General features: G+C 42.1%; 2 protein-coding genes across 2 annotated transcripts in view; one reads left to right on the forward strand and one right to left on the reverse strand.

Moving 5' to 3' along the window:
- The window catches only part of myof (myoferlin), a 116,225-nt gene extending 114,838 nt beyond the window's left edge, over positions 1-1,387 (reverse strand). Inside the window, 2 exon segments of the mRNA XM_084323490.1 lie at positions 485-540; positions 1,172-1,387. Of these exon segments, the coding sequence (XP_084179616.1) occupies positions 485-540; positions 1,172-1,259 (144 nt within the window). The 5' untranslated portion in view covers positions 1,260-1,387.
- Positions 1,388-12,509: 11,122 nt separating this feature from the next.
- The window catches only part of p4ha1a (prolyl 4-hydroxylase, alpha polypeptide I a), a 50,993-nt gene continuing 39,909 nt past the window's right edge, over positions 12,510-23,593 (forward strand). The window contains exons 1-2 of the mRNA XM_084323755.1: positions 12,510-12,624; positions 23,329-23,435. Of these exons, the coding sequence (XP_084179881.1) occupies positions 23,336-23,435 (100 nt within the window). The 5' untranslated portion in view covers positions 12,510-12,624; positions 23,329-23,335. The remainder of the gene's footprint in view (positions 12,625-23,328; positions 23,436-23,593) is intronic.

The following is a 23,593-nucleotide window of genomic DNA, read 5'->3' on the forward strand; positions in this document are numbered from 1 at the left end:
AGCTGTGCTGTAAGTGTAGACTAAACATGACAACATCTGATCCACCTTTAAAATCTGCTAAATGCAACAAACAGGCTCTGTATTTGCAGAAGTCAACACATGGTCACGGTTATCAATGAATGACAGACCCCGAGCTAACTGTAGATTTACCCCATTATGTGTGTGTGTGTGTGTGTGTGTGTGTGTGTGTGTGTGTGTGTGTGTGTGTGTGTGTGTGTGTGTGTGTGTGTGTGTGTGTGTACGTACGTACTGGCTATCTGTATGTCGTGTGTGTCATATATGTTATGATGAATTGAAAATGGGGGACCCTGATGTAAACAAGACAAAAGTATTTCTCTGGTCTGTATCCCCAATTGTATGTATTGAGCTGTACTATACCCATTCTGCAATCTGTTAATAAAGTTATCAATCAATCAGTGTGTGTGTGTGTGTGTGTGTGTGTGTGTGTGTGTGTGTACATGAATGAGTGAATAGATTAATTTACCTCATTCCATACAGGGTTCAGCTCACTGTCGATAGATTTGGTTTTCTTCTTCTCGTCTGAAAGTGAAGTTTAGTTTTGATTAATCTAAATTTGAATCCCTGTTTACATATTAACATGGTTGGATACACGTTGGCACATGTTTACTTGTTCGGTGGGCAACTCTATGCCGCGTGTTTCTTCCGCCACAACAAGCACAGTTGAAGTTGAACGGGTTTAACGCGGCTCTGGCTCAGGCGGCACAGAAACAGTTGAGGGTAATTAGACCTAATTGCAAACGTTATGCCAATTCGTTCCAAAACAGACGCCCATGGCCATGTTGACTGGACCGTCTCTAACCTCTTATCTTGGATTCGCGGTAATATAATCTGAGTTTAGGAGACATCTTTTCCAATGACCAAAAGTCGAATTTTAAGAACGTTAAATTGTATCTGCCTTACCTGTCCAATTTACTAGTTGGCTATTGACAATACAAGTCTGAACAATAACCCACATACAATACACAGCATACAGCAGCCTTACAATAACTTTTCGTTTTTAATCACTTGAATTGACTGAAAGTGCATCATCTCTCGTTTTTAAACACGGGCTAAAAATGTTCAACACGATTTCTGAAAGTTACGAAGATAAGACACTGAATTGAATAACAAAGACGGACATTGGATTTTAAAGCTCCGAAGTTCATCATACCTTTATAGATGACGGATACAATAGGATCAGGAGTTCCGACCCTCCTTTTAGGCAGACCTTTAGCCGATTCTACCACAACCCGCAACATGGTGAAGAAAAACTAAAATCACAATAGTGTAACGGAAAGTCTAGGTTATATTATAATGTAGCGGCAGCATCCTCACAGGCACAGCGTCCCATCACTCAGCCAGCGGGGCAGCAGGGTGGAGGAAAGAACTCCAAGTCTGCATCATGTTACATTCATGTATCATTAGGAACATGAACGAGGGCGGATCATCACGGGTGTGGAATTGTGTCTGAGTCCGAGTGGCAGTGTGCTGCCATCCTGTGACAATGACTGTAGTCAGTACTAGACTAACAAATCTCCATAGGCTATAGAAATTATACTATTTGAATAGAACAGGACTTACTTCATTTGATTAGACTTTCACTATCTTTACCTCACCTTGCCAACTTACCACCATGTTTACTTTTTTTTCTTTTTTTTTTAGAGATTTTTTGTATATAGTTTAAATATAGTGTATATATGTTTTATATTGTCTTTATACCAGTATATCACTGTACATATTAATACTAAAACTATGTACATACATCTGATTAGCACTATTACTCAATCAGTAGTACTAATTTATATATTTTATACACAGTGTAATCACCTGTACATTGTATTAGTATTGCACTTTACTGTTACATTTGCACTCTGGTTGGATGCCAAACTTAAACTGCTGTATAATGACAATTCATTTGAATCTAATATATATATATATATAAGGTGGCTAGGCTACTAAATCTTTTCTATATTTTGACGATGGTCGAGAATCATAATTCAGTCTCTACGATTCTAAAACAAATTTAAAATGTAACGTTTTTGGGTCAATATCGCTGTAGGGTGCCTTTTGGTGTCCTGTACATAAATAATACATTTGTCATGTCAATTTAACATAAAGATTATTATGAAAGGGTTTGGTATATTGGGCTAAGTCTTTATATTAATAAAAAAGCATTACCTGGCTCTTTAAATACATTTTCCAGATTTTTTTTCAGTTTTGTATGAGAGGATGCATGCTGTTTTGCTATGTCCCATGCACTGCTCATTCAATTTCAATGTGCGTAAAAAATAGTCAAATCCAAAAAAATAATTATTTTGTTTTCATAATATTATTTAGTTAAATAAGATATTACTCAACTTAAGTGTATTATCTTATTTAACAAAATTAATATTTGTATTTATACTAAAAAAATAAGAGTTTGTGTGTGTCCTTTAAATGATTGTCCACCCTGTCATATTGGGGAATCCGCCCCTTTAAGAAAAGGCTATCCACTCTAGTGACATCACAACGACAGTTTTTTCCTCTCTTCAGTGGCGGGTAATTCAATGGCTGAGGTGAATGAGTAGCTGACTTTCCTATTGACACATTTTCTTTCTATAAGTTTGCTTACTTGCTCTGACCAAGCTTAACATGTCCACCCTGTCAGCATAAAATATGCTGGAAGTGATTAGAATACAATATTTTCAAAATATGTAAGTTTAACTATACCAAATTCTCTTCAACAACCAGACTAGCTAGTTAGCTAGTCACAGTTTGTTGTAAGCTAATATGCTAACTGAAGCTCAAAATGTCCACCCTATCGTTGTCCCAAAATGTCCACCCTGTCGACCACTTAGACCCGACAGGGTGGACATACACATGACAGGGTGGACATATAGTTAATTTGTAATTTGTAGATGGATGTTAATTTATCATCCCTTTGATAATGGACTCAACCACACACACACACACTAGGTCATATTAGTCTATATTATTGCTTATTCCTTGTTGGGTCAAGTTGTATATTAAGTGTAGCATCATTATGCATTAATAAAGCCTTAATAAACATGAAATAACTATTTTCTCTCTAACGCTCTAACTCTAATGTTATTAAGCATACTGTCATATATGGAAGTATATAAGATATACGTGGGTAGTTCTAAGGCCTGCGCATTGATCTGGAGTTATATTGTTACACTGAACGTGAATGAGTCAGTGGGTTACTGCATACGGAAGTTGTCAATAAATTAGCAGAGCTCGCACCAAGTCAAAGCCTCCAGACGATTAATCGACAATAAATGGTGTCAGAAGTAAAGTAGACAGAAATGGCAAAATTTCACCCACCGGCGAGTTTTCCTTTCGACAAACCAGGAGAATGGCCCGATTGGAAGCAACGTTTTGTGAGATTCAGAACGGCTACCAAGTTGGATAAGAAAGATGGTGCCGTGCAGGTTAGCAGTCTGATATATGCTATGGGAAGCGAGTCGGAGAATAAGTCTCCCGTAAGTTGCAGCCGACAAGGGACTTGACACTCGTGCTGACCATAGAGACGGTCAGGCAGTCTGAAGAGGTTGCTTCGCAGATCAGCATGCAAGGAGAGACAGCTGGAGGCTGGTCGATACACAAGGTCACTCACAACAAGCGCTACAAAGGCAATGGCAGCCAGGGTAAGCCACAAGGGGGTGACATAGGACAATGTAGACAATGTGGGAAAGCGTGGCACAGTAGAGATGAGAACTGTCCAGCTAAAAAGTCCACATGTAATACCTGCGACAAAGTAGGGCACTGGAGCAAAGTGTGTAGGAATAGGAAAGCAGTACGTGAGGTCAGAGAACAAAAAGAAGTGCAGCAACAACAGCAGGACTCCGGGTCAGAAGATGGGTACTACATGTGGGAAGTGAGTAAAGCAGGTGGGTCACCAAAGAAGTGGGCCGTCAAGGTGTTGATGGGTTCCACACCGGTCAAGTTCAAAATCGACACTGGGGCGGATGTGAGCATCATTCGTGAGGAGACCTACCACTCACTCATGCCAAACAGACCGCTGGAGCCTGCGGAAATACCACTGGACAGCCCAGGTGGCGAGCTGCAGTGCATAGGACAGATCCAGAGCACTGTGACCTACAAGGGTAAGACACACCCACTTACAGCTTATGTCATCCGGGGGCCTACAGTAAACAACCTACTCAGCAGGCCAATATCAGTGAAAATGAATCTAGTGAGAAGAGTGGAGGAAATGGTGAGCAGCAGCGGGAAAAATTTACATTTGCAGGCAGGCATGGGACATTACAAACTGAACCAGTAAGAATACTGATGAAAGGTGGCGCCCAGCCGTACGCTGTATACACAGCGCAACGTGTACCTCTCCCTATGCTGCAGAAGGTCATGGAGGAGCTCCAGAGGATGGAGGGGAACGACATCATCGAGAGGGTGACACAGCCTACCGATTGGTGTGCACCCATGGTGCCGGTCCTGAAGAGCACAGGCAAAGCCCGCATCTGTGTGGATCTCAAGAGGCTGAACGAGGCTGTTAAAAGAGAACAGTACACCCTGCCCACTACCGATGAGATCACAGCAAAGCTAAGCGGGGCCACAGTCTTCACGTCACTCGATGCCGCCAGTGGATTCTTCCAAATCCCGTTGCACCCAGACAGCTGTAAACTCACCACCTTCATCACGCCGTTTGGCAGGTTCAACTTCAAGCGACTGCCATTCGGGATCACAAGCGCGCCTGAAATCTTCCAGAGGAAGATGATGGAGACCCTGGACGGGTTAGAGGGCGTCAAGATCTTTATGGAAGACATTCTCGTCTATGGGGCCACAGAAAAGGAGCATGACAGTCGCCTGGAGGTGATGCAGCGCATAGAGACGGCTGAAGCTGAATCGAGAAAAGTGCTCCATCAAGCAAAGTCAGCTACGGTTTCTCTGGCACATCATCGACCAGTCCGGGATCCGGCCTGACCCAGGGAAAGTGGAGGCTATCCGGCAGCTGGCGCCGCCAACAGATATGCAGGAGCTGAGGAGGGTGCTGGGAATGGTGAATTATCTCGGCAGGTACGTCCCAGACCTCTCAACAGTAGGACAGCCGCTGTATGAGCTCCTGAAGCACAAGAATGCATGGGCATGGAATTATGCCCAGCAAACAGCTTTTCAGAGGATCAAAGAGATGTTGACCACAGCACCAGTACTCGCCTTCTATGACGTGAGCAAGCCCACCGTCGTGTCTGCAGACGCAAGCAGTTACAGGTTAGGGGGCGTGCTACTTCAACTTCATGGTGAGCAGTGGAAACCTGTGGCGTACTGCTCAAGATGCCTCACCGAAGCAGAAACGCGCTACGCCCAGATTGAAAAAGAAGGTCTGGCGGGCGTGTGGGCGTGCAAGAGGTTCGACCGGTACCTCAGTAGCCTGGACCAGTTCAAGCTAATAACTGACCACAGGCCCCTTGTACCTCTCATTAACACTCGCAGCCTGGACAATGTGCCTCTCCGATGCCAGCGACTCCTCATGAGGCTCATGAGGTTCAATGCGGTGGCAGAGTATGCTCCTGGAAAGACTCTGGTCGTCGCAGATACTCTGTCATGCAGCCCAATGGCCAACATAGGTGCAGACTTGGACACACAGCGTGAGGTGGCATGCTATGTGGTTAGTGTAATGGAGGGGATCCCAGCGTCCGCAAGCAAGATGGACGAGATCAGAGCGGCCACAGCAGCTGAGGCCGAACTGCTGTCAGTCGCCAGACTCATCAAAAAGGGATGGCCTGAACACCTAGCCGAGGTGCCTATCGAGGCGAGATCCTATGTCCCAGTGAAATCAGAGCTGTCAGAGCGAAATGGACTTGTCCTAAGAGGGACATTGGTCATGCCGAGACCGATGAGAGGAGAGATCCTTCAGAGAGTGGTATATTCTATGGTATATTCTATGGTATGTTCTATGGTATGTGGTATATTCTATGGTATGTGTGTGGTATATTCTATGGCATGTGGTATGTTCTATGGTATGTGGTATATTCTATGGTATGTGGTATGTTCTATGGTATGTGGTATATTCTATGGTATGTGGTATGTTCTATGGTATGTGGTATATTCTATGGTATGTGGTATGTTCTATGGTATGTGGTATATTCTATGGTATGTGGTATGTTCTATGTGGTATGTTCTATGGTATGTGTGTGGTATATTCTATGGCATGTGGTATGTTCTATGGTATGTGTGGTATATTCTATGGTATGTGGTATGTTCTATGGTATGTGGTATATTCTATGGTATGTGGTATGTTCTATGGTATGTGGTATATTCTATGGTATGTGGTATGTTCTATGGTATGTGGTATGTTCTATGGTATGTGGTATATTCTATGGTATGTGGTATGTTCTATGGCAGGGGTGGCCAACCCGTGGCTCGCGAGCCGCATGCGGCTCTTTGCCCGTCAATGTGCGGCTCTTCCATCCATAAAAAAAAATAAAAATAAAAAACATTATAATTTTTTTTTTTTACTTTTTTTTTTTTATGTTACTCATTCCACAAGGACGTAGAATAAACATTTAATTTCTTTTTTAAATGGTCCATTTGCATGTTCTTGGTATCTGAATCTAGGGAATTTCTCCACCATTTTTCATCATATTGCAACACCGTTTTTTGCAAGACGTTCACAGAAAGGTAGAGAAACTAACTGCGTTCTGTTTTATGGCAATAACGTTCAGGTTTGTGGGAGATAATCCCAAAAAATAAGAGAAATAAAAAAGTTAATCCAGAAGTCAGATGATTGACAGGGGCTGGTGTGAGCTGGGTAGGGTCGTTTTTCAAAATTTGAAAGCCCTGCGTCTCTTCCTTCAAAAGACTACACTCACTTTTGGATGTGCCACTTTCTCCTGTCAATATGCGCCGGTTTCCGACTCAATGCCCTGAGATTTCTATAATCTTATATTTCACTAATAACAGTTAAAATAATTGGTAAACAAACGTAATGCTGAAAATATACACTTTTACTGTATATCTCGGGCTTAAGAGGTTAACCCTGTGAGGCCCAAATTAAAAAGACATTAGCAACTTCAGAGGCCAGAGGGTGGGACATAATAAACACATTTACTATCAAATAGCATTGTGAGGCTGAACAACAGGACCAATTGACTATACATGTGCTTAAATGGGAACTATCTTATAAATGGCCTTTTCAGCGTTTAGCATTGTTTCCTAGCTATGTGGACTTATATTAATATGATCTATGTCTCTAATTCTCATATTGGCGCATTCTTCCAATTCTCCTCTCACAATATTCACCCTCACTGAACTGAGTCATCTGAAAATTTGCATATCTGTGATGTCAGAGATTTCTCAGCTGCATAATAATGTGGCAGTTGATGTGGCAGTTGGCACCAGGCCACACAGTGGTTGGAGCCCAGCCTGAGTCAAAACGGCTTAAGATCTTGAGATAGAAAAATGCGGTTTTTGAGTACTTGATTAGAAATACAAACCGTACGTTAAATCTAGAGGAAGGAAGGACGTGGTACTTACCTCACCATTTGAAAAAAACCTAGGTGTTCCATAGACTCACAGGAATTGTGTAAAAGTGCCCAAATAGTGAAAGAAATAGTCAAATAGTTCCCCTTTAACATTTTTTAAATAAACATTCTTTTTTTAAATGGCTAAAAGTGATTTTGTAATTTTGCAACCGTGGGTCTCACAGGGTACTTTTAACCCTGTGAGGCCCAAATAAAAAAGACATTAGCAACTTCAGAGGCCAGAGGTGGCCATCGGCGTATTTAGACCACTATCAGTAGGGCACGTGCCCTACTGATGATCATCTGTGCCCCACTGATTAAAAAAAATATATATATATATATATATATATTCTTTTTTACAAATGTTTTTTATTTCCCCTTTTTTAACATGATCAAATGATCATTTAACATGATCAAATAATTATTATAATATTTTTACTTCACTTTGAAATATTATAGTGAAATATTTTGCAATGTTGTCGCATTTATCTTGTTGAAATCCTCCAACAGGCTCTTTTTTGTAAGTTGACTGGTTTGCACACCAATAATACAGTGCAATAATAGAATAGTAGAATAGATAGTAAAATTATGCAATAGAATGGCCAGAGTAAAATAGTGCTACAGTACAATCAACAGCGGGGTGTATTAGAAGGCTATGGTGAAGAGGTACGTTTTTAGCTTATTTCTGAAAATATTAAGAGATCTAGCTTCCCTAATGTCCATAGGTAGTGTGTTCCATAACTTTGGTGCATAGTTAGCAAAGGCTGCATCCCCGATTTTCTTTAGACTGTGGCTTGGAACCTTCAATAGTAGATGATCGCAATGTTTATACTTTGTATATAAGGAGGAGGACCTTGAAATCAATTCTAAATGTTACCGGAAGCCAGTGTAGGTTATTTACTTGTAACTTTGGGTTTGATCCAAGGAGTAAGTTGCCCCATATTGCTCTGTAACATTTCTCTTTTTGTTATAGGACCGACTAGTAGGATTTCAGTTTTGCCCTCATTTAATTTTAGGAAGTTGTTCGTCATCCATTTGTTTATTGCTAAGAGACAGGCGGAAATGGAGTTTATAGCTGTGTGATAATTTGGTTCAGCGGAGATGTACAATTGTGTGTAATCTGCGTAACTATGGAAACATACATTGTGCTTTCTAATGATGTCTCCTCAATGTTCAATGTTCAATGCAATGTTCAATGCAAGTAAAGCACTTTAAAGTATGACTAAATGCTTTCTTGACTATATATATAGTAACTGTTCCAAAATGCATAGATTTCTATGTATTTTAGGGGTTTGGGGGGCTAGCTCTTTTTAATATAAATGTCAGATTGTTTTATTTATTTCATAGATTTCTATGCATTTCAGGAGTTTGGGGGGCTGGCTCCCCCAAATAATTAAATAACATAACCCTAACCTAACCCTAAAACCGAAATAAAGTTTAAAAAAAATAGTTACAAAATCCACCCATTTTCGCCCACAAACCGGCCAAAAACGGCCAAATTTTTTTCGCGGTCGCGCTACGCGCTCCCTCTTCATCGTTTTTGGTGCCCTTCTGTGCCCTACTGAAGTGCTGGGTCGAGATACGCCCCTCACCTATAAACACATGAAGGGTGCCGTGACTGAAAAAAAAGGTTGAGAAACGCTGGTATATGGTGTGGCTCTTTGTGGTACCACAGTAATTTGTAGGGGTGGGAATCACCAGTTTCATCATGATACGATACGATATCGATTCTTTGGACAACAATACGATATTTGCCGATATCACAAAGTCTCTCACGATACAATACGATACGATTAGATTCAGGTGCCTGCGATCGATATGAGATGATATCATATGCCCATTTAACACAATCAGTAACATTTAGATCAACAAAAAAAAGGTAATGAAAATATCATTTGACATTTGTATTTTTGAGCTCTTCCAGACATTTAAAGGAAAATCAATCTATTGTTTTTAATACAAATAGACCTCCTGTTCACTGTAAAGTGCCACGTTTTTATATATTGAGCTTTAAACTTTAAGCTACATTTTTTGGAACTCAAAACTCACAACCTCCCTCTCCCAAACCGTTCCTACAACAATTTGTTGATGTTGCATGATCATGAATAGGCCTACATTTATTATGTATTATATTGTTTATGTTTAAATAACATTTAAACATCAAACTCCTCTGACCTCATCTGACACACACACACACAGAAAGGGAGAATGCTATGCTGTAACATCTACACACATGGAGCTACTGCTGTTGTTCTTGGGCGGATATGAGACTCGCCACAGGATTTTCAAAATAAGAGTATCGATATGAATCGATCTTATTACATCGCATCGATCCGATTCGATTGTTGATAATTACATCGATGTATCGATCTGGATCGATGTATCGTCCCACCCCTAGTAATTTGTGTGGCTCTTAGTCTCTGACTGGTTGGCCACCCCTGTTCTATGGTATGTGGTATATTCTATGGTGTGTGGTATATTCTATGGGATTTGGTATGTTCTATGGTATGTTCTATGGTGTGTGGTATATTCTATGGTGTGTGGTATGTTCTATGGTATGTGCTATGTTCTATGGTATGTGGTATGTTCTATGGTATGTGATATGTTCTATGGTATGTTCTATGGTGTGTGGTATGTTCTATGGTATGTGCTATGTTCTATGGTATGTGGTATGTTCTATGGTGTGTGGTATGTTCTATGGTATGTGATATGTTCTATGGTATGTTCTATGGTGTGTGGTATGTTCTATGGTATGTGCTATGTTCTATGGTATGTGGTATGTTCTATGGTGTGTGGTATGTTCTATGGTATGTGATATGTTCTATGGTATGTTCTATGGTGTGTGGTATGTTCTATGGTAAATTATTTATTTCAAATAGATTGAGAATGTACCCATTTTCAAAGTTGAATAAATGTTTCATTTTCATATTTTGTGATGCTTTGTGTGTTCTGCTTTATGTGTCCACCCCGTCATGTGCTGGTCCACCCTGTCATGCACTGGTCCACCCTGTCATCTTGATATTTTTTAATAATAATTCAATCATACTGTGAGATATGTTTAAATAATCTAGTGTGTTCAATAGCTAAGTGGGGGGCAATAATATGCAAATAAAAAACTGCATCCAAATATCACAGTTTTCTCCTAATTATAAAATATATATGTGCGAATTGTATGTGTGTCTTTTAAAAACAGATGGTTTACATAAAATCTTTTATTTATTTATAATTTAAAGCAAACAAATAACCCTGTTCAGGAAAGGGACATCATACCTTTCTGAAAAAGTAATTTTCATCTTAATATTGCAATGAAAACATATTTAACAGTAATGTATTATGTCCATGACAGGGTGGACATATCTCATGGTTTATTCTGCGAATATATGCCCATAATTATCTGAAAATATGTGTGGGAGCTCAGCTTATATATATTTCTACAACTTGAGTATCTACTATTTATGATAAGACATAAAGGGAATGGGAAATTAAGATAAACATTTCTGAGTATTGTGAGGGTTGAAAGGCACTCTATGGTGATATTGACCCTTTTATATTTTTAAAATCTTTGAGTGCTCATCAGTAGTTTGGAACACGATTCACCAAATGGCTTGCTTTGACTCCATCTAGTGGTTATTTGGAGAACATACCGACATGGTTGCTCTGGTTGACATTGATTGATTGATTGAACATTTTAATTAACAGATTGCAGAATGGGTACAGTACAGCTCAATAGACACAATTGTCAAGGGGATGCAGAGCAGAGAAAGTCTTTCGTCTTGTTTACATCAGGGTCCCCCATTTTCAATTCATAATGACATTTATGACATACACAACATACAGATACAGATATACGAATCTAATCTAATCATCTAAACTAATCTAATCATGACATTTAAGACATACATGACATACAGATATACAGTACTGTTACATTTGTGACATACAAGATATGCAAATATACAGTACTGTTAAACAGAGTAAATATATACATACGAGGGGGAGGGAAATGTACATTAGGAGGGGGTGGGTGGGTGGGACTGGAGTGGGGGTTTGGACATTTACAGGGGCCAGTTTCGAATTGCAGTCTCCCGTAGGTGCTCTTTGACATTTTTTTTACGGCTGTGGGTAGGGCATTCCACATTGATGTAGCATAATTGCTAAACGTGTTTAGAGTCGACCCTTGTATATTCAGAATCCTTTATTTTTGTATTGCCTATATTTATTGTAACATAATATAACCGATTGGGCATAGAGACCCTCAACTGCACCTTTGTTTACACTGTTTATTTTTCTCGTATTTTTTATATTCAGATCTAATCTTATTATGTATTTCTACTGTTACCCTGCCCATACCTGTACCTCCCCTCCCCCCTCCCACTATGACGCCAGAATTTCCCCCAATGTGATCAAAAAAGGAATATCTTATTATCTTATAATTTTAACCCCACGACACGTGGTGGAAAGAACACCTATGGGAGACTGCAATTCAAAACTGGCCCCTACAAATGTCCTAACCCAGTTGTACAGTAAATGACCAAGTATGGCGTTGTCAGTATTCCAATGTACAGTGTACAGTGTCCCCCCCCCCCCACCTCCAATGTACAGCCCCCACCCACCCACCCAACCTCCTCCAATGTACAGTTTCTACGTCAAATGTATATACACTCTTTTTCTGGACACTTTTTGTATCACAAACAGTACTGTATTTGCTAATCTGATATGTCATAAATGTATAGATGTAGCAGTACTGTCTATCTGTATGTCGTGTGTCTGACTCATGTCATATATGTTATGATTAATTGAAAATGGGGGACCCTGATGTAAACAAGACGAAAGTCTTTCTCTGGTCTGCATCCCCTTAACAATTGTATGTTTTGAGCTGTACTGTACTGTACCCATTCTGCAATCTGTTAATAAACTTTTCAATCAATCAATCAATCAATCAATGGAACGCACCCCAGCTGAGACGATTCCCCCTGCAGCCGCCAGGTGGCGACACCAGTGCAGAAAATATTCAAGAGTGGGCGACTGTGTAACTGGACCAAGAGGGATCCGAGATCATCCGAGCCGACCACCAGTCTGAGGAGGATCTGTTGTTGGTGAGCCACGCAAGGCAACGACGTGGGAATATCAGCCCTCTTCCGAACGACAGGTAACATTGCGATATCGTTTTTTTAAAGAGGACCGCAGGACCGAAGCTGGCGTGTTAATAAGAGTCTCGTCTAGAAACGTCCTCAGTTATTTCAGCGATCACTCAGAGCCGCAGTACCGTTATTAGCTGTGTCTCACAGTCGCGATACCAGCTGATCGCCAATCGATGCGTGCGAATCGATAACAGTAGCGAAACAACGCTGCTGCCGGTATCCTCGCTTGTTGCGACTTGACCTGGTCTCGCTGTAATCGGTGAAACCGAACGGGTTCTGCGGGTCAAACGGGAGTCGAGCTCCTGCAACAACAAGCCCGATCTTTCTTTCTGCAGCAGGCCCAACTTTTTCCTCTCTCTTTGCCCAAGTCTAGAAACTGTACACATTTTTACACTGGCCAGAGCTGGGGTCAGAGGTCACTCACACCCTTAGTAACCTACAGAGTAAGGGGCCATTGCAACAATGTTAGTGTGGTGATGATGGTGCTGCTATTCCTGCCAAGGAAACCTCGTTAGAGAGGGAGATGGGTTTACTTGGACCGACTACTAGTAGATCCGCTTCCGTTTGTGTGTTTTCACATTTGCAACGTCTCTCTTTACAGTCATTAATATCTGAACCTGCTGTGTGGAGGCCAGGCTGTGTTGATGGGTCTATCTGTATGTCGTGTATTGAATGTAAACAAGACGAAAGTCTTTCTCTGGTCTGCATCCCCTTAACAATTGTATGTATTGAGCTGTACTGTACCCATTCTGCAATCTGTTAATAAAGTTTTCAATCAATGGGGGTGCTCCCGCCGACCGTGGTGCTACCCAAAAGAAAAACCCCTCTCGGTGGGGGAGGGGGCCGGGACGTGGCACTCTTGTCTCCAGTCAACTTTAAAAGTGAGACATTCCTGGTGATCGGGTTATGTCAGGACAAGTTTGACAGTCTGATATTATTAGGGGTTAGGCTCCACACACAGCCAGAGCTATACGACACCCAAAGAGCTGTCAGGCTACAGCAGGGGAAGGACCTATCAAAGAGGGATTTCTTCTTATTATTCTCGCATAGGAACGTTATTTTATTATTTATTACGGCATTCCTAGGTTTAGGAAAGGTCACACTTCTGCCACTAGGACGGGGGAGCTCTGCTCGGGTAAAGTGAATCGTGAAAAGTGAAAATGGGGGACCCTGATGTAAACAAGACTAAAGTATTTCTCTGGTCTGCATCCCCTTGACAATTGCGTACTGTCTGTAGGCTACTCTACCCATTATTCGATCTGTTATACAATTTTCAAACAATCAGTCGTGTTCGCCTGTTCGTGATGTGTGTTGTCAACCATCTGTGAATATGTGCTCCGTTGTCAAAAGTAACGTCTTATCATAATAACAAACGGCTCACCAATGTGTAAAAAGGGGGGGGGGTCGTCATCCTGTTCCCTCCTCCCCTATTTACCACTGCTCCTTGCTGTCCTTTTAACGCAGCTGTTCCCCTGAGACTGGGTGTTACAGTAGTTGTATCATGGTGTTGGTGACTCTCTCTCTGCTTCCTCAGATGTCCCAGATAGTCGACAAGATAGTGGTTCGTTCCTTTCTCTTTGTGCAGAGAAGGGACCCATAACCATTTGCTATATGCTAAAAACATATAGCAAAATATTGCCTTTAGAATTTAGATCCTCTACTACCCATTATGCTAATATGTCTATACTAGTAGTCTAGTACTATGCACCCACTCAAGACTGTAGTTCGACACTGTTTGACGAACAATATCACTGACTCTTATAGCTCCCAGAGTTGTACCCTGCTTCCTGCTGACTTGTTGTACAGAACTTGTAAGTCGCTTTGGATAAAAGTGTCGGCTAAATGTTAATGTAAAACAAATGTTGACACAGACGTTTTCTTTTGATACCAGCGGTGGAGTGGACACAGCTGTCTTCAGTATAGCCGTTGTAGGTTTTCAGTAATCTCAGCAGATGTCTGAGAGGTCTAGGGAATGATAACCTTTGGCATCTGCATGCGTGGTGCCATGATGACCACAGGTGTGGTCAAGTTTTAAGTCTTAAAACTAAGTTTAAAGATGCTGTGTGGTATTGGTTTTGTTCAAATACATGGTCTACACGTTAAAATAATAGCTCCGTAAATAATATTCCGACATCTTTTTGTATCACAAACAGTACTGTATTTGTAAATCTGGTATGTCATAAATATCTAGATGTAGCAGTACTGTCTATCTGTATGTCATTTATGTTAAGATTAATTGATAATGGGGGACCCTGGTGTAAACAAGACGAATGTCTTTCTCTGGTCTGCATCCCCTTAACAATTGTGTATTGAGCCGTACTGTATTGTTGTACCCATTCTGCAATCTGTTAATACAATTTTCAATCAATAAATCAATCAGCCATCACTGATATAGAGTGTCTGGTCAGTATATGGTTCTCCCAGTCGCTCTGCAATAAACAATTTTAAACAATAAACAAAAAAATATATTTTCTGGTATCCCGTTCCCACTTTATCCATCAGCAGGAGAGAGAACTCCACACTGCAAAAATAAGAAATACAAACTAGTTTTAAGCAAATATCTGCTTGAAATAAGTAAAATAATCTGACAGCAAATTTGGCTTGGCAATATTTCTTGAAATAAGTAAAAATATCAATTGTTCTCTCTCCTGATTGGATAAAGTGGGAACAGGATACTTGGAAATGTATTTTGTTTTGACTGTAGAGCAGAGGGACTGGGAGACCCATGTTACTGACCAGACACTGACACTGTATCAGTGATGGCTGTCAGAATGTAGGGCTATTTAACACTTATTTTAACAAAAAAAAACACTTGCAGCTCCTTTTTTTTTAAAGGAACATGGCAACATTTTGGGAAATTAGCTTACCGTCTTCACCAGAGAGAGACAAGAAGATAGATACCAGTTTCCTCTCTGTGCGTTCAGTAGAAAGCTATCTGGCTGCATGTTAGCCTAGCTTAGCACAATGAATGGAGGCGGACATGACCGGTTAGCCTTCGGGAGAGGTGTTAGTTGGACAATGCCTAGGCTTGTCCAACTAATGTCCGCTTCCATTCATTGTGCTAAGTTACGTAGGCTAACATGCAGCCAGATAGCTTTCTACTGAATGCACAGAGAGGAAACCGGTATCTATCTTCTCGTCTCTCTCTCTGGAGAAGACTAAGCTAATTTCCCAAAATGTTGGCGTGTTTCTTAAGAGTCTAGGAAAAATGGACTGGACTGGACATTTTTTAACATTTGTCTTCGACTCTTACAAAGGAGCTGTGTGGTGTTCTTTTAGTTAAAATAAGTGTTAAATAGCATAAAATATCCGTATCTCCACCATAGAGATAGTGTTTTTCTCAGCGGCTCGTCTAAGCAGCACATTAATCCACAATTTCCAACTTTCCAGTGTGGAAGCAGTCTTCCCTTATGCCACTGAAAGCTAAATCTGTCTGCCTGCTGTTATTGAGAGCAAGTATTAGTTTTCTTAGCATTAGAAACAACAAAAGAGCTTTGTAGGACATCGCAACAGCTGTTTATATTATGACTGGTCAGTCTTTGGAGCAGCAATGAAAGGAATAAGGCCTGGGTTGCAATACGAACTGTTGTTTTTGTAAAGCAATTTACTTAAAGGAACACACTGGTACATTTATACGATAAGATAGGATAAGATATTCCTTTATTGATCCCCTTGGGGAAATTCAGGTGTCATAGCAGCAGGGGGGAGGGGAGGTACAGGTATGGACAGGGTAATGGTAGAAAGACAAATATAGGCAATATAATTAGCCTAGATCTGAATATAAAAATATGAGAAAAATAAACTGTAAACAAAGGTGCAGATGAGGATCAGTTATATTATATGTTACAATAAAGAATTTGAATCTGAATGTATACTTTTTTTTTTTATCCACTTTTTCTCCCATTTTCTATATTTTCTCCCATCCCAATTTCGTATCATCCAATTCAACCCTCCCCTGTCACGGACGCTGTTTCTTGCCTCCCACAAGCCGGCTGCAATGTGGACTAAGTCATACATAGCACAAGTCCCCTCCGGTACTTGAGGTAACAGCAGTCGCATCTTTTCACCTGCGCAGCTCGATCTCTCAGTGGCGAGGAGTAACGCGTGGGAGGCTCACGCTGCCCCCGACACTTCCTGATTCTACTGCGCAGGCGCACCAACCGACCTGGAGTCGCTGCCCACTACGCCACGTAGCCGCCCGAATCTGAATGTATACTATGAGTAAGAGTAAAAGCAAACCGTATACATGGTGCAGTATACACAAGGTGCCCTATTGGCATGATATACGTCATCCATTGTAGTCCAGGTTTTGGTGGTTAAGAGTCAGACGCACCTAATTGTCAGACATTCCGAGAAGTTATTTGCCATCTCCCCTAGAGTCAGACAAGAAGATGAAAGGTCCCATATTGTAGTCCTTTTCAACAAGTTAATATAGGTGTTTGAGGTCCTCTAAACATGTCTTTGAAGGTTTTTGCTGAGAAAAAGAAAACGGGCTGTTTCTGTGCCTGTAACGAGTGAGCTGATTTTTATCATACATCTCATGGTGCACAAGCCTACTGTCAAAGGAATTTCAGATCAAACTGTCAGAAGTAGGCGTTGCAGATCAAATATGACTCAAGGTCCAGCAATATCCTATATTCAACTTACCGTTGAAAATGTTAGATAGAAAAGAGAAGGTTTGCGAGTTCTTCCAAGATCTCTTTCCAAGACAATAGGGGCCCTTTAATATCAGTTTCATCTCTTGTGTGTCCAGTAGCCCCAGAGAGAGATCCAGGTGCATGCTAGCCTAGCTTAGCACAATGCCTTGAAGCAGTAGGGAGCAGCTAGCCTAATTCCCAAGACTGACGTGGCACACGGAGATGAAACCGATATCAATCTTCTCATCTGACTCTGGGGAAGATGGCAAGTAAGGCTACGTTCACGCTGTAGGCAAAAGTGGGCCAAATCAGATTTTTCTTTTGCTCATATAGTGTGAACAGCATAAATCACATGGAATCTGATCTTTTCAATTCTGATTTGGGCCACTTTCCTATGTGGTCCTAAAATCAGATACAGGTCTGATTTCTTATTTCAATGTGAGCTCAGTCTGAACAGTCATGTCAGAATTCATGCGTCTTTTACGTCACTCTAGATTGACATTCATCACTATTCTGTGAATACAAACATGGAAGACAGCTGTGATGGAGGTGGTCAGTGGAGGGACAGTGAGGTGTTTACTTCATAAGTATTTGAGGTGATACTCAAGCAAAGCAAAACGGTGTGTAATGGTAGCAAATGGCTTGTTTACATCAAGTGGTCTTCTGTTTTCCCCCTTGATGACAGACTATCGCCACATGCTGGTGTGGAGTTATTTCATCTCACGCAGGCACAGAAAGTGTGATATCTGTCGGCCCAAGGGAACAGGTGACGGGAGACTATAGGCGTCACCTTTCGTCTGTGATAGTTCATTGATGTCGGATTGGTGTGTTCTGACCTCAAGGCATGCAGTGTGAACGTAGTGTATTTCCCAAAATGTTGAAATGTTCCTTTTAACAGTTTTGTCTAGCATTTAGTGGGGGGGAGGGGGTTGATCTACCAGTGTGTGTTTTCACTTGGCATCTTGGACTGGCGGTGTGTAATTGATTGAGCGTGTGCAAACCCTGAGGGTCATTCACCGCGACAGGGCAAGGTTGGCAAAGGACACATACTTAATTTCAAACCTTTTATTTAAAGGAACACGCCAATATTTTGGTAAATTAGCTTACCGTCTTCTCCAGAGAGAGACAAGAAGATGGATACCAGTTTCCTCTCTGTGCGTTCAGTAGAAAGCTATCTGGCTGCATGTTAGCCTCGCTTAGCACAATTCTCGAAGTCAACTTCCTGTCTGTTGTTGCTAGGCAACTGCGGCGTGGGGGAAACATGCACCCCGGGTACATTGTGTACGGTTCATTTTAGTGCAGAAACGGATCGGAAAAGCGGCAAATTAAACACAATCAAGGGTAATTTTCTTCAGTGCATCACAATGCCAAAGAGCTGCTGTGTTACGCTTTGTACTAGTAATAACATAATCAAAAATCCAAATCGAAAGTTTTATATAATACCAGTTGAGGCATCACGGATAGCTGGCGGCTATCAAGAGGGTACATGTAGAGTTGTAGACTCAGGCGGGAGAGTCGATCAAAGCAGACCCTGGCCCCCAAGTCAAATCATACGTATGTCTGCTCTACCCATTTCATAACAGGTGAGAATAAGGAACAAATATGTATATCGTAAATTAAGTTGTATTGGCTGTGAGGCTGTAAACAGCAGAGAAATGTTAGCTGCTAGCTACTTCACCATATAACGTTAGTCCATTCTCTTCACGTAGCCTAGGCCTAACAAAATTAATAGTTGGTTTCAGGTTGCCGACCAACCCTGCCGATTTAGGTGCGACCCAATATATTTTATGAGTTTTTTTTAAAAGAATTATAAAAAAATAAAGAATAAAGTTTCATAGAAATCTTAGTCAAACATTTAGTATTATGGATATTAAACATGCTGGCAGAGTACATGCATCCATGTTGTTGTATTTTAATTAAATAAAGAAATTCCCTATCCATAGTCGCCGTGGGAAAGAATAAAATAAAATAAATTCCCTACCTACCCATGGCCAAACTGACAACCAACCTGAAACCAACTATTAATTTTGTTAGGCCCTACATGCCTTTTTTTTGCCTTAGAATCACCAGAAAGGCTTTCGAAAAAGTGAAATGCCATGTTGGCCTCAATATTTTCAAAACAAATTATATGAAAAGGTTATGAAATTAACAAGAATGTGATAAAATATGTAATAAAAACGGAGCTCAGCGCATACATTTGATCGTAGAGCTCCGTTTGTTACCAAGATGGCGACGGTCTCGTGACATCGGAGTGTCTTCGAGAATGAATGGAAGCGGACATGGCCGGTTAGCCTTCGGGAGACGTGTTAGCTGGACAACATGCAGCCAGTGTCCTTTGGCAACCTTGCCCTGTCGCGGTGAATGACCCTCAGGGTTTTCACACGTTCAATCAATTACACACACGCTGCCAATGTAGACCGGGCTAATGAGCTAAACCTGTTTTACAACAGGTTTGATACGGCGGCCCGGCTAGTCTCTGCCCCCCCCCCCCCCACACTACTCCAGTTGCCCACACCTCTCAGCCCCTCAACTCGAGCAACCCCCTCCCTCTCACCAACTACCCCCCCCCCCTCTCTGGTGCAGCCTGCCTGCCCCCCGTGGCTCGAAGACCCGCCCCTCCCCCCATCACCTGAGACCCCCCCCACAGTGTGGCGAGTATACAGCTGAGCAAGTTACATGCAGGCAAGGCTGCGGGTCCCGATGGGGTGAGCCCAAAGCTACTCAAAACCTGTGCCTCTGAGTCTCAGCTGTGTGATGTGCTCCAGCACATATTCAATATGAGCCTGCAGAGAGTCCCGACACTGTGGAAAACCTCCTGTGTGGTCCATGTCCCTAAGTGCCCGCGTCCCAGCACGTCCAATGACTACAGGCCGGTGGCTTTAACCTCTCATATAATGAAGACCATGGCGAGGTTAGTCCTGGAGCAACTCCGCCCGGTGATCAAACCCCACCTAGACCCACTCCAGTTCGCCTACCAGCCCCGACTGGGGGTAGAGGATGCAGTCATCTACCTGCTGAACCGAGCCTACACTCACCTAGACTAGAATAGAATAGATATTTATTGTCATTGTTACAGTTGTTACAATATAAAAACAGGGGTGGGGCGTAAATAACATTAATAAAACAGGGGGGTATAAAATATAATTGCACTATCTCTTAATGTTGTGTGTGCGTGGGGGGGGGGGTGCAAGGAGACTGTTGTTTAAAAATTTAGCTGAGTTTAGTGCACATATGGCCCTGGGATAAAAACTAAACTTCAGTCTGTTAGGCTGGAGTTACACCTAGGGTGTTTTAGTTTCGTTTTTCAGATAAGTTTCGCTTTTCCAGGTGGCAACGTAGTGGCAGCAGAGTTAGACATTTGTTTTGCCTCCTGAGCACAGTGATGTAGTACAATGCCAAAGCAGTAGATGGCAGTAGGTGGCGAACATGAAGGCAATTTTCAACCAATCAGAACTTGAATGTGCCAATACACTTCCTGCAAAGAAAATGTCAACAAGCCGCCATCTTTAAATGCCTATTTACCCAATGCAGCACTTATTTTTCAGCAAAGTGTAATAAAAGTGCAATAAACAAAACGGATACATTCACTGTGTTCTGCCTCATTTGTTGATGAAACAAAACTAACATCAACACAAGTGACCACCAAGAGCGGATAGTTTAGTCTCAAAAAAGATCGGTGATGTTGTTAGCTACATTGTTAGCTACATGCTAACATGAATGGAATATGCCAGTATAACAGTATAGCATTGTGGCTAGCAGCTAACGCTAGCTCACGTTAGCCAGCCAGCACCAAACTGATGATATCGGGAGCTATCAGTAGCTAGATAACATTAGAGACAACGCCTCGTGTATTAAACAAAAGTGAATAGATGACTGGGCCATTTTGTTTAATGCTTGTTAAGATTGAAAGAGGAGCTTGAGCTAACAGGGTCTGATAGCTAACGTTAGCTCCCGTTAGCCAGCTGCTCATGCAATCGTTAATGCTAGCAGAATGAATGGATGTAAACTTATTTAACATATTGCATAATGGGTACAATACAATACGGCTCAATACAAACAATTGTTAAGGGAATGCAGACTGTTGTAGCTTGGACTGGGGTCCTTATAACAATAACTTGACAACACATGGTAGCTGCAGCTATTTGGGACAGCTCCGTTGTCACCGGACGTTGGTGAGGGCACGCAGATGCCGGTATCTACTGCGCATGGGTGTTGAGCAACAACGGCTCCGCGCAGATTACACGACACGTTGTCGGCGAGTTTTGGGCGTTATTCCGGCCACCGGGGCCCCGCAGGGGACAGTCCTCTCTCTCGGTCAGAGTCCTGCCACCTTCAGAAGTTTTCTGATGACTCTGCGATAGTGGGATGTATAAAGGACAGTGATGAGAGGGAATACCGGGAACTGGTAGTGGACTTCGTCACATGGTGCGATAAAAACCACCTGCAGCTAAATGTGGCGAAGACCAGGGAACTGGTTGAGGAGCTGGGGAGGAGGAGGAGTGCACCTATGACCCCCGTTTCCATCAGGGGAGTCGATGTGAACATGGTTGAGGATTACAAATACCTCAGTGTGCACATTGACAACAAACTGAACGGGTCAAAACACGCAGAGGCACTCTACAAGAAGGGCCAGAGCCGACTCTACTTCCTCAGAAGCCTGAGATCCTTCAATGTCTGTACAAGGATGTTGAGGATGTTCTACGAATCGGTGGTGGCGGGAGCCTTCTTGTACGCTGTGACCTGCTGGAAGGCCAGTAGCGTGCTTGGGGTGGAGCTGGACTCTAGCGATGGTGGGGGAGAGGAGGATGGTCTCTAACTACACACCCTCAAGACCCCTACGCTCTGCATCTTCTGGCCGCCTCAGACCTACTCCTATCCAAGCTCCGGGAGGGTCATCAAAGAGAAGTCGCCTATTCTCAGTCCTTGCCCCACAATGGTGGAATGAACTACCCACCCCAGTTAGGACAGCCGAATCACGTCCAATCTTTCGCCGTCGACTAAAGACGCACTTCTTCAACCATTATCTGAATTAAAAAAATAAAATAAAAACAATAAAAAAAATCTAACCCTAACTAACCGTACTGTCATGCACTTGTCCTAATAAACTAACCTACACTGTAGCACTCAACACTTTGATGAACATTGTTGCTCAGCTGATAGAGTTGTGCCCTTCCTGATGGCTTGTCGTACAGAACTTGTAAGTCGCTTTGGATAAAAGCGTCAGCTAAATGACTAAATGTAAATGTAAATGAGGAGCCTTGCTAAGCTCCAGGCCATCAGGGAAAACCCCTCCCACCCACTATACACAGACTTTGCTGACAGGAGGAGCATGTTCAGTGCTAGGCTAACACTCCCTAAATGTAGCACTGAACGGCACAGGAAGTCCTTCATTCCGACAGCCATCAGACTTTACAATGCATCAATGTGCCTCACTGCATCACTGACTGCGCACAGGGTTACAGTTACCATCTTTTTTTACTGTATATTCTATTCTTATTCTTAGGCAATTTGTTTTGTTGTTCTTATTCGTGACTTTGTTCTGTCTAAATGTTTAATGTGAGCGATTTGTAGTGTCAAATTTCCCTCAGGATGATTAAAGTATTTCTATGCTATGACTACTTGATTTGCAGCATGGTAACTATAAACCCTAGTGTTAACCTATCATGGTGTTATTCCAAATCAGAGATACTTTGATATAGCATAAATGGTAAATGGTGCATTTATATAGCGCTTTTATTCAAAGCGCTTTACAATTGTTGTTTTTCACATTCAATCACTCACACATTCACACACCGACGGCGGAGGCGACCATCCAAGGTGCCGACCTGCTCAGCGGGAGCAATTAGGGGTTAAGTGTCTTGCTCAACGACACTAGTGCCCGGGAGGAGCGGGAATCGAACCGGGAACCTTCTGATTACCAAATGACCGCTATACCTCCTGAGCCACTCAGGATAGCATAGTTTGGGCATTTGATGTGAATCGTCTAATGGAAATATCATTTGCCACCATCATCATCATAACCCCTCCAGTCCTCATGTTACGGTCTGACACTAATCTCTCCCCTGTGTTGTACAGCACAGTGATGACGGACCAGAGGGGAGTGTGTTGGTGTGTGTTGATCAGCTGTCTGGTCTACTCCTCCGCCGCCGCCACCACTCACAATGACTTCTTCACCTCCATCGGTGAGTAAACCATCCTTTGTTCTATCCCCCCCCCCCCAATAGAAATGTGAAGAGTTCATGACGAATCCTGTTTTGAGTCAGACGATCTTCTTTTACAATATCCCACATAGTATGAGAGTGACGGTATGAGAGTCATGACGGATGCTCTTTCCTATGTG

The sequence above is a fragment of the Notolepis coatsorum genome (genome assembly GCF_963971535.1).
Source record: "Notolepis coatsorum genome assembly, chromosome: 10".
Taxonomy (NCBI): Eukaryota; Metazoa; Chordata; class Actinopteri; order Aulopiformes; family Paralepididae; genus Notolepis; species Notolepis coatsorum.